The following is an 18,849-nucleotide window of genomic DNA, read 5'->3' on the forward strand; positions in this document are numbered from 1 at the left end:
GATGGTGATGATTAAATGATACTGGAACATTAATTTGTGATTTTACTATCTCATTCCTCAATAATTCCAGGCACCGGCAAACTCAATTGTTAGGTCTATCCTAGTAGCAAACTTGGTGCCAAATACATTAAGGGTACTTAAATACATCCACCAGCATCTTCTCTAAACTTCTCAGTTGCACATAAAAAATATAAAAGATTTTTATGCTTCTCTTTAATCTCGTATTCTCAGTGGTAATTTGAAAGGGTATACCACCACTAAACAATGTGTAACGGCCCATACCAAATACCATTTGGCTGGAAACTTTTTCTACAGGTAGCAAGCAGCAAAGCTAATGAAATCTGCATAAAGATAGATATTAGGCCAAGTTTTGCCGCTTCCGCATACAAAGTGAATGAGCATAACATAGTGATGCAATTGAAAATTAATATTAAGCTCAGCGAAAAAGGAAAAATTTTACCTAGAAAGGAATATTGCAGACCATAAATATAAATTTAAATTTCTATGCTGCTCAAATTAAGAAATGAATGGACGAACCAAATAATCATATTAGATTGTTTATGGGCTGGTAGCAATTGTTTACGTTTAAGGCTTCTTTCTTATGAGTGCCCACGAAAAGGAGAACAAGAGATGGATTTACCCAGTCAATGATGGACTAATTTAAGGAAATTAAGAACTTGACCATTTCAATGTTCTCATATCATTGGCCTTTTCCATTGCACTGGTCGGCAACTCCATTGCTGTAAGCTTCTTTGCATTTCAGGTGAGCCCTGTTTAGTCCCCAGATGCGGATGGTATGGTCATCACTGGCTGATGCAAGCATGTGAGGGTCAGCCGGGTTCCAGCTGACGCAGTTGACAGCACCAGAGTGTCCTGGTAGTGCCTTGATGAGATCTCCAGTTCCCCTATGCCATATATACACCTGATATTACAGTTATCTCATCATCAGCAATGACATTGAAACCATCAACTTTTCGGCAGGTTACAAGTTCTGCATGCACTACGGACCAAAATTCCAAACAAAAATTCGGAGCAATGATTTAGCCTCATTTCTTAAGCTATGAAAGAAGACAGTTAACAATTTCAAGAGAACCAGAGAGACTGTAAAACTACGTACCCAGATCTGTTAGATTTCTTTGATTATCAATCCTCCACAACCAAACACCCTAGGGTTCGGCTACATAATGACTGGTTACTCGACAAAGTATGTCATTCAAAAATTATAGATCACCATACAGTCAATAAGCATAGTGAAAGAAAGATAAAGGAGGACATTATTGATTTGATTTAAAACTGCGGTAAATATTAAGGTTAATTAAAAAAGGAAGATTTTTTAAAAATATATCCCAGTCATCAAAACAGGAAAAAAATGCCAAAACAAAACTTTTAACTTGTTCAAAATTCGTGTTACAAAAACAAATATCTGGTCATTTATTACAAGTTTTAAAGGCATCATTGCAACAATGAATTTATCCTACTCCATATTCACTAGCAGTCAGTCACAAATTATCATTCAATAACTTTCTATGGCTGTAAACAGTTGATATTGCAGCAGTCAAAGCAAACTTTGTCACGCATGATTTCTACGGATTGCAGGCTGTGGTTTCCAAATTAAAAGTTTCGAAGAGATAGGATCAGAAAATACAAAACTTGTTTCTACGACAGACTAGTATTTGCACATTATAATAAGTAAAGCTATTATACATTTCAAAAAGTTCACCAATCGAACATCCATATCAATCAATATACATCTTAAATAGTGAAATTACTAAGAAATTTAAGCAGCGCTGGAAGCTAATAAATGCAATTGGGAAAAAAAAGCAAGATTTTGAATATTAACATACTTTTCTCTCCTTATGTGCATGCTGAAAATCTTTTTTACTTTATTGCCTCTTCAAAATCCAAAACTCTGCGAGAATTAATACACATGAATATGCGAGTACGCCTTATCAAAATATATCCATGTTCATCAACCGAGGCTTTCCCAGCAGTCTAAGCTACATTCCATATCTCTAGCTGGAAAGAAATCCATAAGCAAAATGCAGTAAACGAAATGCACAAATAACCAATGTTCACTTTTTTTCACAGGATATTGTCTTATTGAATCATGCATTAGACCAACATCGAGGACCAGTGATCATATAAATGTTCACAGCTGACTAATCTTAATTATCAAAAAGGATAAAAACTTCATACCTGTGAATCTTCACTACCACTAGCAATGAAAGCCTGCTTATATCCCCCAAAACAAGACCTTATTAGAAACCGGCTACGTTTGTGACCTCTGTATCTGGTGACACATACTGGATCGTCCTTTATGCTCCACAAGTGAATCTCCTGGTTCACTAGATTTAAGAGCAAAAAATTGTCATCCCCCGATAGTGAGAATGAAGTAATCGTCTGGTCCTCTTCAATCAGCTTCTCCAGCTTCGCTTCCCTATCAACCAACAGAATTGCAGTTTCCCTGCATATGCTTATTATCCATCTGCCATCTTTTGTGACTGCCATGTCGCTTGTCCTAGTTGTTCGCTGCCCTTTCCAAGATTCCACTTCTTTCCCATCCAAATCCCACAAGCAAGTGCTCTTATCTGTAGCACCAGAAAAAATTTGTCTTCCATCTGGGAACCAACCACAAGAAATCAGGCCAAGCCCACCTTTTTCATAGACATGGATGCAATCTCCAGTACGAACATCCCAGCGCCTCACAGCTTCTTCCATTCCACTTGTGAGTAGCTGGAAGTCATCAGGGCTCCACGCAACCATCAGGACAGGTTTCTGATGACCAGTTAGCATGTGCTTCAATGACAATTCCCCATCTTCATGAACCTAACATAAAATGGGAAATAGTCATGGCTCAATTCAAATAGGACAGAAACAAAAGAATCACTTTTGCAGAGGAAAAGAGATATCTGCCATCATAAAATTGGCAGTATTTCCATTACATCCATCAAAAAATTAAGAGTAAGGTTCAGCGGTCATTATAAGCAATAGCATCGACTTGGTCACAGTGTCTAATGCAAAGGCAACAAGACCTGAAACAAGACTGTCAACACAGGAGACAAGAAAAACTAGTTCATTTAGGTTTTATCTTGCGTCCACTTAGAGTGCCCATGCACATCATGGATAGTATTAAAACAGATTAGAGATGCATATATAGCCTAAATATGAAGGATAACTCCAAATATTTCAACTTCACTTCTCTAAAGAAGTTGAGCAATAAGTCCAAGTTCACTGACATTGACAAGTACGTGTCTCTCTACAGTACCTATCTCAAAATCACTATAACCTTGGGACTGTGCTCAATTAGGGGGGGAACACAAAGGAAAAAGGTGAGGGTGGATAAAAGAAAGTAAATGAGTAGGATGGTTAATGTCATGTAGTCCTTAAGAGGGTTTAGGGCTTGACAGTCTCAAATCCCGGTTTAGGACATAAATATGTGTTAGTTGGAAGATGATATTAATTACAATATATGGAACATGGAGAGTTCTTGGTCCATACTTTGAGCATGGCTGGTGAAAACAATAACTAGCCAGTTTTCAGTTGTGGAGACAACCCACTAAAAGTTTTAGATCTAGAGACTGATCAAATCCTTAAACAAGGGTTCCACTCATCAGAAACCAAATCTGCAAGATATCCAAAAAATAGAAAAAGAAAAAAAAAGTGGAGAGACAGTAATTGAGAAGATCGAGGGCTTGTCTTTCACTTTGCTACTTTTCAGCACATAATCAAAGATTATTTTCTTTTTGTTTGAGTGTGATTTTTATATCAGGCCACCTTCATTAAGGAAAGTAGAAGGGGAAATTTAAGGGAGATCATAGGGTTTTTGAAGCGATATTCTGTTAATGATGTGAGATAAAGTACCTCTCTACTTTCCAAATGCTGTCTCATCATTGTTAAGTTTCATGAATCCACAAGATCTATTTTTGTTCAAGTAAGGGATTCTAGCCAATTGAATATTGGACAATACATTCCGTACCTTGCTAAAAAACCGATCCTTGTTTACCAACCACACATTGTCTAACCAAATCAAATTCTCTCTCGATACGTTCCTCAAAAAATCCGATTCGTGCTGATTCTTCCCCCAACTAACGAAGAGATCTTGGCCGAATTGCCACATATGAAATTGAAGTGATCTAATGCCAGAAACCAGCTGACTTATCAAATCTTCAAATCTATGAGTATCTTTTCTCCAAAATCTGATTGCAAAATCAGATCTCAGAATATCAACAGATCTAATAGCAAGAGAGTATCAAAAATAACAAGATCCATCTTGGGATGGTCCATTTTCATGTAGTAATTAATATGGTGACCAATGTTAGGTTCACTGTATCAGTATTAGGTACCATAACAGTACGATATGGCATCCCTGGCACAGTAAGGTACACCTCCCGTACCGAAACAATGTTGGGAGGGGAGACTCTCTTCTCATGCCCAACAATAGTACCACCAGAAAATAGGCATTAAGGGTCGGTACAACACAAAACTGGCGAAACCAGTCGGTTCCACTTGGTACAGGCTAGTTCGGACTTATGCTATATCAAACATCAATAACATACTAATACTTACCAATACAGCACAGTAATGCCCAGTATAAGCTGATACTTGTCCATACGGTGAACCCTGATTTTAAATCAAGCAGACTGCAATGTGAAACTTATGCCATATAGAGGAAAGTTCAGGCGACTTTATTATACTTTCACTCAAATGCAACAATTATGGAGAACTTAAAGCCTTAATAATCTTGCAAAATAATTCAGGTTCATATTGTTCTAACAAGAATGCGAAGTAGCTGGAATATCTAATTCCATCAGGAAAAGGCTAGTAGTTTAACTTGAGAAAAGGTAAAAATGAAATGCATGGTGCACCATATCCAATCAAGAAACATAAAAAGAGTTATAAAGGAGAGAGGCACATTTCACCCTACAAAGGAGCCATAAAGAAGGTTAAGTCTTCAAATTGACGAATGAAAGAAAGCACAAGTGACAAGTCCACAAGATGAAGCTCTAAATTTTTTTTTAGTTTACCAAGAGATAACATGCAAATGTCTGTAAATCAGCCTACTAAGTGTTTATTTTTAAAATAAATAAACTTGATCTTCCTTTATATGTTGATGGCTTAAGGAAAAAATTATAAAACAACCCATAAGGTTTGCTATGTTCTATGACTCAAAATGTTGGACAATAAAGAGGATCCCAGAAAACAAATTGAATCCAGCAGAAATTAGAATTCTAAGATGGACAAGCTAAAAATTCGAAATATAGAGCAGGAAATAAGAACGTATAAGGAGCGGTAAGAGCTGCATAAATGAAGGACAACTTGATAAAGTGATAAATATGGTAGGGCCACGTGAAACAACAATTGACATATGCTCCAATAAGAAGGGGATACTTTTAACTTTTGTTAAAGTATGTAAGACAAAAAGAGAAAGGCATGACCTAACAATGATGGAAGTTGTCAAGAATGATAAAGAAAAACTTGATATAAAATCAGAGATAGTTATAATAAAGCGATACTCAAAAAGGATCCATAGTGCAGATCTCAAAAAGCTGGGACAAGGTCTGATGGATATGATTAAGATTATACATTGTTCTCCTTTTATTTGTAGTTTTAACAAAAAAAACTGATATGTCTACACGCTCCAATCAATCTTATCTTGACCATGCTCTAAAAACAGTAAGGGATGCACATGCATTTCTCAAATATATCCAAGAACACATTCGCCCATGTGAATGACGGTCCATAGACCAGGCCTGTTAGCTTTCGCATCATAGTTCTCAGTAGATTGTGGCATAACAGTAATATAGAGAAATATAATCCCACAATTATAAGAATGAATGTCTGCATATGCGATAAAGATCAACGGCATATAACGAGGTGCATAAAATGAATGGATAACAAAACCACCTCAACCATAACTAAGCACCAGAGAGTCTGAACCCAAAATTTCCAAAATTAGAAATTAAATGTTAAGCCTATATTTAAAATTCTTGTTGAATCATTGTGGAAAGATACATGTAGGTGGAAAGCAAGTCATGTAAAGTCTATAAAGAGGTCTACTAGTGTTAAATGAAAAAGCATTGCAGGTGATATGTTTTGAATAAGCGGAAAGATTTCTTTAGGTGAAGTTTGGACTTTCGTATCTTTCTCTCCTTCTACCCTATTCTCCTCTCGATTTCTTTCTTTCTTTCTTCTTCTTCTTCTCTTATTGCTCTTTTATTTCTACCCTATTTTTCTTCATTGGATTGTCGGCAGTTGGCACAGCAGCTGATTTTTTGCAGAATATTAAACAAAAATATGCTAGAATTAGCTTTAAAATGTTTTAACCCCTTGCTGTCCTACATCAATGGAGTATCGGAGCTAGAAGGTCCTACTCCATTCTACTAGTCTTTTTCTTGATCCTCTGTTTTCTTCCTTTCTTTCCCCTTTCATCATGTTATCAATGAGTTGAGTTTCAGAATTGGATTGTCAAGCAATGCCATTAAAACAACCAATCAATAGCGTGATTGTGAGAATATTTTATGTCGGCCTTCTTCATCAGATCTTGGAAATTCAAAGGTGGATTGAACTTATAGTGATATCATGAAGACCTCAATATCAAGATCAGCATAGCAGAAGCGACCGGAGGTCGTACCGGCCGGCAAATAGTTCGATACAGAACGAGTTCACACCATGCCATTTCAAGGCATACAGAAAACAGGGAGGAGGGGGAGAGGGAGAAAAGAAGAGAGAAGAGGAAGAGGAAGAGGGAGAGTGGGAGAGGGAGGGAGGAAAGGGGGAAAGAAAGCGGGGAGGAGGCTTACCGGTGAATGTCCTTCCGGTGGCTCTTCCTAATTTAGGGAGCGAGCCGAGAACAAAATGATGTCAAAGAGGAGGAGCAAGGGACCGAACGAAGAAGTAGAGGGCCGAGGGCTAAACCCTAATCCTAACTCTAGCAGAGTGAGAGAGAGAGAGTGGGCGAGGGACGAGGCTTACTGGTGATGGCCAAGGGGGGAGCAAATAGCATCTAGTGGCGAAGACTCTCGAACCATCGAAACCCTTAGAAAGGAGGGGGAGGGGCTCTCGAACCATCACGAGCAGGGAGGAGGGTGCTCTCGAACTATCACGAGCAGGTTTATAACCAAACCTAGAGTCCTAGAGGGCTTTTATAACCAAACGAGGGTGTGGGAGAGCTTTTATAACCGAACTAATCCAACTTGCTGGACCATTCCGACTTGGCGCCGATTCAGTTTGGTACGGGCCAAACCGCCTGATTCAAGTTAGTTTGGCAATCACTAACTATTTTTGCCATAGGATCAAGTACTTCCATACATGGAAAGTAAGATCTAAACTCTACAGTACAAAGTGAAATAGGAGGGGGACCTTTAAAAGAGAGGTGGATTGGCTATCAAAGTCCTTATGCAAGCAAGTTTATATCTTTGGATAATAGCAGCTCATAGTGATGGATAGTGTAGACTTCCATTAAAGCATCAGTAACAACATTGTATGATAAAATAAATCTAGAAGAAACCTACTGAATGAGACCACTCGATGGAGAAGATGGAATCAAAGGGTGAGTCTTCTAATTGCTTCTCCTAAAAAGCTCTCATTACTTGATTACAAAATTTCTATTAAAGCTATCAATGAAATGAGCATATATCACCAAAAAAAACAATCAGCTTAGCTGGAAAAATTTATATTGTTCACCATTTTAGGTTACTAATAAACAAATAGCAATATTATGTAGTATATTCACCATTAAGAATATGAAGAAGGCAACATATGCAAACTCCAATTCTAACTGCATTCTAAATCAGATGATGAGAGAAATCGAGTTATTGACAAGCTTATGAAATAGAGAGAAGTTTAGCAATGTCTGGTCAAAATCCAAAATAAAAAGTTACCTCCCATATAATTACAGATCTATCATTTGATGATGATGCTAAATATTTCCCATTATTTGAGAACTGCAAAAACCATACTTCATCATGGTGTGCTTGCAATACCTGTTCCAAACCAGTTAGTAAATTAGCTCAGTAGATTGGCAATAGCTGAGTTTCTAAACAACTGAAACAAATAAAACAAAAGCTTATGCAAGTTGAACAAACAAACAAGTCATATTATACAACAAAGTTGAAATCCCAAAGGTTGCCAAACCATTGTCTGATGGAAATAGCTTATATAACTCAAAAATATACATAGAACTTCCTTGAAATCATTAATATGGTACACATATGCTTTCCTTTGTTGATGCATGTTGTTTGTGTTAGAAAGTTAGGTAATCGGCCATGCTCACCTTTTGGTATATTACTGGAAACAATCAGTTGCAATAGAAGCATAGATTGAAAATTTCAAGTGACAACATTACCATGATAGCATGACAGCTGTGAGATATTGAAGCACTCAATCTAAAATTTAATTCAAATAGGCACAGGGTTCCAAAATTAAGGTGGTGTTGGATAAAAGACTCTTCAAACATTGCTTGTTATATGCCACCCATCAGGGACTGCTTATCATTAGCAAAATTAAGACATTAATATGAACAATACCCTAGTAGACATGAAGCTGGATAATATCTACTTTAAGCCATAAAATAGGTTTTTGATATTTGAGACCCTCTTAATTAGAAACAGAATTTTTTCATATCTCCTCTCTATTATTTTTTCTGTTCCTTCTAGCCTCTTTCAAGTTTCACATCCCCCTCTTATCCTCTCCCTATCTCCAACGCTTTCATCATAAAGACAACAATTATTTCTTCCATGATGAAAAGAAGATGACAAATGAAAAGAGAAGGAACAACTAAAGTTACTTATCTAAGATAATCCAACTAGCCAACAGGCCTCTACAAATAGTGCATGAGACCATGAATTATGTCCACAAGCTAAACATTAGCCTAAAGAGAGTTTGAATAGCTTTTCTTCTTTTGCACCATAGATCTTGGTCTATGCTCAAATTCTAGAGAGTATCAGCTATATGCGGCAAAATATTGGTTGATTTTTCTATCATCACGCACTAAGAACCAACCTTAAGGCACCTCTAGTGGCACATGATGTTATCAAGATAGTTAGCATGGTTTCAAGTTTTGATTAGAATTACGAAAACAAGATTAAAACTTTCCAGTTCTACCTAGAAATTTTCTTAAACTGGGTTCAATTTTCGAGTTTCAGTATGGGCAACTAGCTACAATCTTTTGTCAACATTTCATGACTTCCAATCTTCAGAAGCATTTTCCAGAGATTATAAATTGCTGTGAGTAATTGGAACCACTATAATACTGGGTTCTGAATTCCAATAAGTCAAAATTTGAAATAGGCTTTGCTAACTAGAGGTTAGACCAGATACACATTAAAAACTTCATGCATTAACATATGATCAAGTAATAAAATGATATATTACAAAGTAATGTGAAACATATATGATGATTAATGTTAGAACTAGGATTACATACATATAGATAGATGCAAGTTTGCATCCGAAGAAAATACAGACACTGTTTTAACACAAATTGCCTAAATGATGTACTCAAAGGTCTCAAACAATAAAATATTCTTCAAAATACATCTATATTGTTTCCTAAACTTGTTTATTTCAATTTATCAATTTTTCTTTTTTATTTCTTTCATTTTTTTTATTGAGCTAAAATTAAGAAAACTAGGTTGAAGATACCAAAACCACTGGAACTGCCCAAACTGAAACTCATTTGACCTATTCAAGACCAAAACTTAACCAAGTTTTCAAACCCAAATAGCTAATAGGAGTGCCATTTACATGTTATGTTATGCAAAATGGCCCAAAAAGGTGGGGAAAGTTCAATTATTTATTAGAGTTATGTCTTGAAAAATATCCTACAAGTGAAAAAACCACGGGATATGAATAATGATAGATGAGGGAAAAAATTAATGCAAAGAAACCTAGTTTTTGTATTGTGAATATATAACACATCTGAAATAATGTCAATGTGAATACCTCTTCATATGTTGATCATTTCCGACAAATATAATGGTACAAATAGTCCCTTCTGAAATTTTCAAATCTAAATGACTAAATTGGAAGAGACTAGGAATTCATTACCAGCTTAGAGGATTAATGTTATGCTAAGAAACAATCACTCTCCAACTACAATGGATAATATTTTCTACCCTTTAGCCTGATTTTAGAAAGATGGCATTGTTGATTTTACAAAGATTATACATGCCTCCATAAGGATCTAGATTTATTATAAATTTGTTCATTCTTTCAAATGTGCAATGATCTTTCTCTCTTTCTGATTTATAAGCCTGTCTAACATAGTCTTATATGGAATGACTCATGATGCATGTTAGTAGAAACAAGCTCAAAGAAAAAACATTTCAAGAAAAAAAAGCAATTTTCGTTACTTAGATCCTTCAATTTGCCCAAAGATACGCAAACAGCCATGGCACACACTCAGTCATGGGGAATAAACATGACACTTGAGTATGAGTCCACATGAGAAAATTCTTTATAGAATAAAAGAACTAGAAAGACCCAAATGTAACACTGATACCAAAATCAATGTAATATAGAATGCATGTCCATTCTTTCCCCAATTCTATACATGATATGGGTTTTGACCTGCCTTAGACAATTAAACCTTTTCTTCAAAGTTTGCTGAAATGATAAGCCAAATGAAGAAAAATAGACCTGAATATATTGGACTCTCTCCTCACTCTTGTTTCCTCTCTCACCCGATAGAAAGGAAGCAACAACACTGCTTTTACTTTGCTGTCATGCCAAATCCAATCAAAGATAGATAAGGGATAAAGCTAGTTTCTCTCATTGACTAAGAATCAACTCTAGATAGCTTTGAGTTGTGATATTCACCCATAACTGACCCATTAGGTTGGATTGGAACTTTATTAGTCTAATGTGACATTTAAACGAATTCTAATATTCCTTTTCTAGAAAGTTATTGTAAGTGCACAGGCTTCGAAACTATTTACTAAAATTTTGTTGATAATTTTTTTCTCTCTTCTTTACATGTCACCTCTTCACATAATAGACCATTATTTTCTATCTTCTACCATTTTGAATAACAAATTATTTCATTCATTATGTCATGAATCATGCACTACACATGTTTGAAGCTTGTTTGATGGCCAGGGAGATTGAGAATAGAGAAGACTGTTGCACGTGTCCATTCTCACATGGCCCTTCTTGACCATGCCTCAATCCCGAAACTTAACGGCCTTCTGGATCTGAAACTCCACCCTCATCCACCCACTTATAGGCCACTAATAGTCTCATCAAACTCCAACCCTATCAACCTCGTCCATCGTTCTTGCCCACATTAGACTGCACAACCCTCTCATCAAATCCAGCATTGTAACATCATACATCATCAGACTCTTAACCCACCTGCTCCCTCAGTCGCCTAACTCTCAATCTAGCCAACCACCAAAAATTCACAATATCATTGGACACCTCTAAACCATTCTTGAGACATGTCTTTCAACCCTGTGACAACTCTAACCAAATATTTCCCTCTCACCCCCATTGGCCCCACTACCTCAGTCCTCCACCCACTTCATGAAGGAAAATGAGATTAGGAGTAATAATATTTTTTTGTGATGTATGACAAGTAATCAGTACCTAAAATTGGAAGAAAATTGTCCCATCCTAATAAAATTAAGAACAAAAAAAGGAGAAAGTAAATTCCAATCAGAATAACAGTTTACATCCCTTCTTTTTTCTCTCTTTCTTGAATCAAATGGCCATCTATCATATCTAATAAATCCATATCTACAAGGAAGTTCACAATATTTTAGTTCTAGGCAAACTCAGAATAGTTTCGTGAGAAAGTTTAATCATATCTTCAAATAAAATTAACATTTCATGATAACTCTCCATATGCTAGACAGACTCATAGACCAACCTTTTTAGATCCCATGCACTCCCTCATCCCAGACATTTAGATACTTGGCTTTGGTAGTCTTGGAGAAGCTACCGAAGAAAAGGTCTTACTACTACTTAAGTCTGTAATGCAATATGTTTCACCCTATCATCTGAATCTTCATGTCGCCAGGGTAGTTAAAATCAGATGATCCACAATCTGAATTGTACGATCTGGATTAAAAGAAAAACCCAAACAGTCCAGATGAAGCACTAGGATCAACTTTGGAAAGAATCGGATGATCCAATTCTGGATCACACGATCATAATCGTGGATCGTCCAATCCATAAGATTGCATAAACCACTTAAATGAGCTTTCTGTGCACTGTCTATGCATGAAACAGAGTAACAGCATCCATGTTTCATGCATGAACACTAAACAGGCCCACCAAAACTTATTCTGGACCTTTTTTCTAGAGAAAAGAGAATCTTTCAGATGGCAATTAGCACTAATTAGCTAATTTTTAAGATGATTTAAGGGAGTTTTAAACACATAAATATTCTTGATTTGTTTTCCTTTTAAAGAGTTCTATTTAAATTCAAATTTCCTTTTAAGAACTTTAATTTTGAATTCAAATTTCCTTTTAAAAAGTTCTATTTGAATTCAAATAGGGGTATCAATAAGCAACTGGATACCTAGTTTCCTAACATGATAATTTCTAATCTCTATCAAGCCAAGGTCTGGTTACTAGCTAGTTTCCTAACATGAACATTTCTAATCTCAATCAATCCAAGGTCCAGATCATTCAACCTCAGGCACGTCTTGGTTGTCTCTCTTATTTTTTTTGGTTAATCGGATTTATAAAACCAATCTAGAATAAATACATCCATGGGAATCAGCAAATAAAATATTGAAAATTTCAGTAGGAACATCTAACAAAGTAAGATTAATAAAAGAACACAAGGAATCTGATTTTCACCTATTATAAGAGGATCTATCCAGCTGCACGGAGTTGATTGGATTTAGATTTTTGTAAGCAAGATTAATAAAAATAACTTGCTGCATGCCTCTAATTCCTTTCATTTCCTTGTTATTATTCTACCTTACTACTATTCTCACCCGTTACAACTTTCCTCAACCATGTTTTCCTTTTTCATGGTGCTAAACACCTGCTAACAAACAGATTTCTCACTGATGATCACATTTCTCTTATTTCCTATAACTTGTTACTTATTTTTTTATTTTTAATATTTTTATATTTCTAAAAAATCTAAAAAAAATCTTATGATCCATGATCCAATCCAATCTGACCCCCTCTATGGTTTATGAACCGATGTCGATCTTAACAACATTGCATGTAGCAGCTCACCTGAAACATGCAACATATTTATCCTCTCCCCACCTATATTTCCACCATATATTCCCTTTATTTTCCCTTCCACAAATACCAATCCATATTTTTATGGCAATGATGTTGCCAGTGTAACGTGTGTTTCAATAGCACTACTAATCAACTATTAGACTATAATACATGTCAACAAGGTATCATAAGATCGAGAACTTCATGAGTGAATATGGTTTCAGATGTGTTTTACAGCAGAAAATTCTTAGAATTTGTTCTCAGAATTAGTCTCTATGATATGGATGATACACTCATTTATTGAAAAAGTTTGGAAGTGCAAGAGAGTATAAACAATAATTTATGTCGAGGAATTCCCAAGGAAATGGAATCTTAGCCAGATCATGGAACACAATGCTCAAACTAACTCACCAAGAAAGAATCAGAGAGGGCAGGGGGAAGGGGAGAAGGTTAGAATGCTTCTTTATCAATGCCAACAAAATGTAATTCTCTATCAGATAGTAATTTCTAACCTGTACTGTACAAGAAGGAATCTGGTCTTTCCCACAGTGATGATCAGTGTACAATGACAGTGAATTATCCAAGGAGTTGTGGAGATAACAAGCTTCCCGTTGCACGCTGAGAGCCTGTTCAACCAAATGCTCTAACCGCCTTTCAGGTATCATAACAGTGGGAGGAAACAATTTTTGCAGGTCCTCCAGAAGCTTCAGTCGTGAGTTTGAAGTCTCAATTCCCAGATTGGCAAACCCAAGTAGCAAACGCTGTTGAGGAGAGACAACACAAGATGAAAGCTCGTGCACTCGTTTTTTATCAATGCCAAGAGGAGTGATCTCACTTCTCAATGTCTTTAATGCATCCATGACTCTATCCTTTTCCAAAAGTTCAAAGAATTTCCGCTCCAATATCAAAAAAGATGCAGACTTTAAGATGCTTTCATCACTAAGTCCTATCTTATGCAATGTAAGCACACTCTCATTCCAATTTCCATCAAGAACTTGCTTCCTGAAAAGATTAACCACAGAGGAATGCAAGCATATCCCTGACTCCTCCTCTAAAGCTGCTCCACTTCTCTCATAACCAAGAGAATAAAGAGCCTTTGTAATGATCCTTACAAATTCCACCTTTTTAATTACCCCTTTAGAACCAATCATATCATCTTTCCCTTGGGATAGTAAAGGCCGAGCCATCGAGCCTCCCAAAGGACTGATGGGCACTGAACGAGATGAATTATCAAAGGGACTCCGCAAGTCTTCTGTAGATGCTTTCACACGTTTTGACGGCGGTTCATCATCTTCAACACCTCCCATGAAATGCCAGATTCAGCCCATATATATTTGCAAGAGCTTTAGCAAACTGACAAGGCAACAAAAGATTCCTGCATACAATAATAAAAAAAAACTTAAAATTCCTCAGAAATCAAACACAACTACTTTAGCTCAATCTCCAGCAAGCAGATGCACTACAAAACAAAAGAAAAAATAGGTTTACTCGCATGTAGGCCTTGATAAACAGTTCAATGAAGAAGTTTAAAGGAAAAAAGAAAACACATAGATCATATTTGAAATCGTGCGAAGATAGGATTCGACTTTCCGATGAAACCTGTATGACTTTACTTGGAATTGAATTGACATCATGAACTCTCCTACGGCAACATAGAAGATTTTTCACATAGGATAAACACCCCTTGATTTTTTTTTCTCTTAAGAGAAAAATCTGAATGAAAGGGGATGCCGATCGTTGCGCCTAATAAACCCCTAATCCCACTTTCGCTATTGAGGTGAGAAGAAGAAAGAGTTAATGGGGGCAATGTGGGTGTGAGAGAGAAACGTTCGGGTAGAGTTGTGACGCAGGGTTGAGATGGAGGATGGAAGGGGGAGAGGGAGGGGGAAAGGAGTTACCTCAATCAGCGGCCGATCAGTGGAGCGGTCAATCCCAAGCCTCGGAAGCCTCGCCGGCGCGCCACCGTCCGAGGACAAGCCGACAGGAGAGGCGAGAGTGGGAGCGAGGGGAGTCGTCTCTCTCGTGTGTGCCCTAGGTCAGGATGGAAAGAGGGACGAGCAAACCATTCTGGCACAATGAAATCCTCCGCACGGCGGCGTAGCGTATCATTTTTTTTTTTTTTTTTCCTCCGGCTTTACTGCTCGATGCTTAAATTTTTATATGCACTCAAATCTAATTCATAATGATAATGAGGAATATGATTAGGCCAAACTTGATAATATAAACAATTTAAAATTAGTTTTAAGCTCCAAAAAAATAAGATAAAATTGATTTGTAAGCCTTATTTTGACCTTTATTCAAATTTAATTGCAAATCAAAATAAAAAGAAAAAAGCTTAATTCGTTGTTTTGAAATTATAAATTAAGTTAGAAATAAATTCAAGCTTGACTTATAGCTTAATTCAAACTTGGTTTAAATCTACAATGACATTTAATAGATTCAAAAAGTAAATAAGCATTCAAGTTTGAAAAAATCCTAATATTTTGGCTAGTTGGATCAAAAATCAAGCATTACTATCCAAATTTTGTACACGCATGCATATAATATATATTATTTTTTTTTATTATCGAATTAAGTTTGATCAAGTTAGATCTAGTTTTAGCTTGGTTTGAATAATTTCAACCCAGAATTTTATTTCGAGCTTCGTTCATCTAGCTTCAAATCAAGCTAGACCCTTGATTTTTTAGAGCCAGGCTCAAGTTATTTAGATCATTTGCCACCCTTAAACATGAGTCTATTTAAGAGCTGATTTTCTGCTTTGAGATCTATGGTCAAGGCTATATGTTGATAGGATGCCCATATCCCTATATTATGCAATTGTTGTGCAACTGTCCTTATTTCCTCTTTTTAGCGACATGAGTCATCAAGCTTAACCATCTATCTAGCTCGAACTTATTGCACCTAGATTGGGTTAGCCATCGCTCATTCAAAATGGGCGAACTAGGCAATGCCTAATTGCCTAATTGGGTGACTAGTTTTCTAGGTGAGTGCTCATGTTGTTGGCCTATGAGGCAGGCCTCACCAAGGCACCCATGGCCATGCTAGGTTCTTAAAAGGATACTCTGACAAATATGTATTTGTCTAGTTTAAGCTCTAAAATAAAAAAGCCTAAATCCAATGTTTACTCCTTTGAATTTTTTATATAGGCCATTCGCTTCTTAGAATTTCTTTATAACCCATTTATCATAGTGATTTCAAATGCTGGAAAAATGCTTCAATAGAAAAAATGACAAAAAGTTATAATTAATTGCACACACATACAATAAATTTGGCCCATAAATAAACATGAAAAACTGAACCTATTTCATAATGGTTCTAAGATAACTTAGAAGGTTTTGGTCTTAGTTTCAGAGCTCTAGTCAAAATTTCAAACCTGCTAGTTATCTCTCTAATATCATTGCATTAAATGTACTATAAGGAAGCCATATGTAAATCAAACAACGAGAAGCATTAGAGCCTGCTTAAAGCATGGAATCTTTGAATGAAGATCTAACATGTAATCATTTGAGAATACCAAAATTCAAAACAATTCATCCATTAAGATAAAGACGAGATAGAACAAGATCCATAGATTGTTATTGATGGTGCGAAGGAACAAATACTAGGAAACCTACCAAAGATCAAGAGGTCCACCACTCCAAGGCCACCCTCTTGGCACTTGGTTTTTGGGCTTCTTTATGCTTGTTTAAAAAGTATGTGTAATGCAGATCACTCAAGATAGTTCGATGAGAGAAACTTTGGATGAATGGTCTTTGCAACTAAACTGGACTAAAAAAATCACAATGGGCTAAAATGTGTGGATTTTATATTGGGACTAACTCAACCACTAGCTAGTCAGTATACTGTAGCCCAATTCTATGAACCAAGCTTGGCTAGTTTTTAGGGCTTCTCTATACTTGTTTAGAGAGTGAGTATATGTAATGCAAGAAGTTTAAGGCAGTCTAATCAGAGAAGTTTTGGATGAATAGTCTTTGCAACTAAACCAAACTAAAAGGGTTACAACATGCTAGAATGTGTGGAGTTCAGATTGTGACTGAGTTGATCTAGAGCTAGTCAGCATAGCGCAGCCTAATTCTATGAACTAGGCTTGTCCATGACTCGAAACAATACAATATTCTTCAAAATACATCCATATTGTTTCCTAAACTTGTTTATTTCAATTTATCAATTTTTCTTTTTATTTCTTTCATTTTTATTTTTTATTTTTTTCATTTTTCTTTTTGAGCTAAAATTAACAAAACTAGGTTGAAGATACCAAAACCACTGGAACTGCCCAAACCGAAACTCATTTGACCTATTTAAGACCAAAACTTAACCAAGTTTTCAAACCCAAATAGCTAATAGGAACCTTCACATCTAGTGGATGGCCATGTATGCTATATGCATGTTGGCACAAATTCGATGGAGTGCATGACTTGTAGTCCATCTAATCCATCCATTTATTGAATACTATGTTGGCTTACTTGCCGCGCCAACAAACATAGAAAAGAAATGGAAAAATCCTTTCCATCTCTTATTTAGAGAACTTGGTAACAAAAAAGAAAACATAACCCTACTTTATCACTTCTTCCTTTATTGGTCCTGTACCCAGCTCTTGTGTCACTAGTGACCTTCCTACCATGTCATCACTATGCTCCTCCAAGATTTAATCCCATCTTGCTCTCAGCCATAAAAGCTTCAGCTCCTTCTAGACGTCCCCATGGAGACCATATGTTATAGAAATCTCCAAAGAGATAGCATGCTTATAGAACTCGGTTGTGTAGGCTTGAATAGATTGATCATGCTTTTACTAAAAATATTACTACTTAATCTTTAGTTTTCTTCATGGATAATTGGGTAGAACTACTTCTTAATTAAATTTTAAATTTTTTTATTCATATACATCATTGGATCTCATGTACAAGTTTCACTAGGTAAGAGAGCGCTAGATAGCTTTAGATGAGCAAGAGCAACCTTCTAGACACTTGTGTATCTCTAAATAATAAAAAACATCTCAAACTAATGATCCAACTTTTGCATTAGCAAATCCATCATAAATAGGTATCTTAATTCTAACTTCTTCTTTAAAAGGTTGAAGAGAGGTGATTTTGCGTACCTATGGATGGATCCTCCTCTTCACTACATGATTGGTCCTCACCAAACATTGGAGAGAACTTCGCAACAAGGTATGTAGGTGTTGGAGTTAAAGGCTCATAAGCTTAGCGAATTTTGTAATCTTATATTCCAGTTGGTTGAAATAACAATTCACACCCTCATCTGCTAAAATAGAAGTCATTATTTTCTCCTTTATTCTTTGATGTACTTCTTCTAGTGATCCAGAAGGATCCACGAACTCCATATAGACCATGTTGGCCACTACAAATAGGGTTAGACAGAATCTAGGAGCAAGATCCACCATATAAAAAAGCCGAATCACAAGCCAAACTTTCAGAGGCCATAATATGGTCATACGATATCCAATTGAAATAAATTTTTTTTTAATCGAGCAACGTTTTGAGATCTATGTCATAACGCCGCACTTTTTAGGGGATGGTGCCCCTAAAAATCGAGCCTAAATTTCATCTTTGGGGCTTAAAACAGACTGATCAAACCGAAAGTTTTCTTTTTGAATAAGATTTTTACTGAATATATCTTCTAACCCCAAAAGGATCAAGCCGAACG

The 18,849-nt window shown here is 36.2% G+C and overlaps 1 protein-coding gene across 2 annotated transcripts; it reads right to left on the minus strand.

Annotated features, from left to right (window-relative positions):
• Positions 1-489: 489 nt before the first annotated feature.
• LOC103707677 (WD repeat-containing protein 26 homolog) lies at positions 490-15,305 on the minus strand. Of its 2 annotated transcripts, XR_005509203.1 has the most exons (6): positions 15,087-15,305; positions 13,701-14,563; positions 7,881-7,982; positions 2,197-2,826; positions 1,845-2,016; positions 783-922 (listed from the first exon to the last, which is right to left on the minus strand). XR_005509203.1 is itself a non-coding variant. In XM_008792253.4 (5 exons), the coding sequence occupies exons 2-5, from the start codon at positions 14,493-14,495 to the stop codon at positions 701-703; spliced, it is 1,749 nt and encodes a 582-aa protein (XP_008790475.1). In that variant the 5' UTR covers positions 14,496-14,563; positions 15,087-15,305; the 3' UTR covers positions 490-700. The 2 variants fall into 2 exon arrangements, 1 of the variants encoding a protein (XP_008790475.1); XM_008792253.4 differs by lacking the exon at positions 1,845-2,016 and having other exon boundaries at positions 490-922.
• Positions 15,306-18,849: the final 3,544 nt, after the last annotated feature.

The sequence above is a fragment of the Phoenix dactylifera genome, unplaced genomic scaffold (genome assembly GCF_009389715.1).
Source record: "Phoenix dactylifera cultivar Barhee BC4 unplaced genomic scaffold, palm_55x_up_171113_PBpolish2nd_filt_p 000852F, whole genome shotgun sequence".
Lineage (NCBI taxonomy): Eukaryota > Viridiplantae > Streptophyta > Magnoliopsida > Arecales > Arecaceae > Phoenix > Phoenix dactylifera.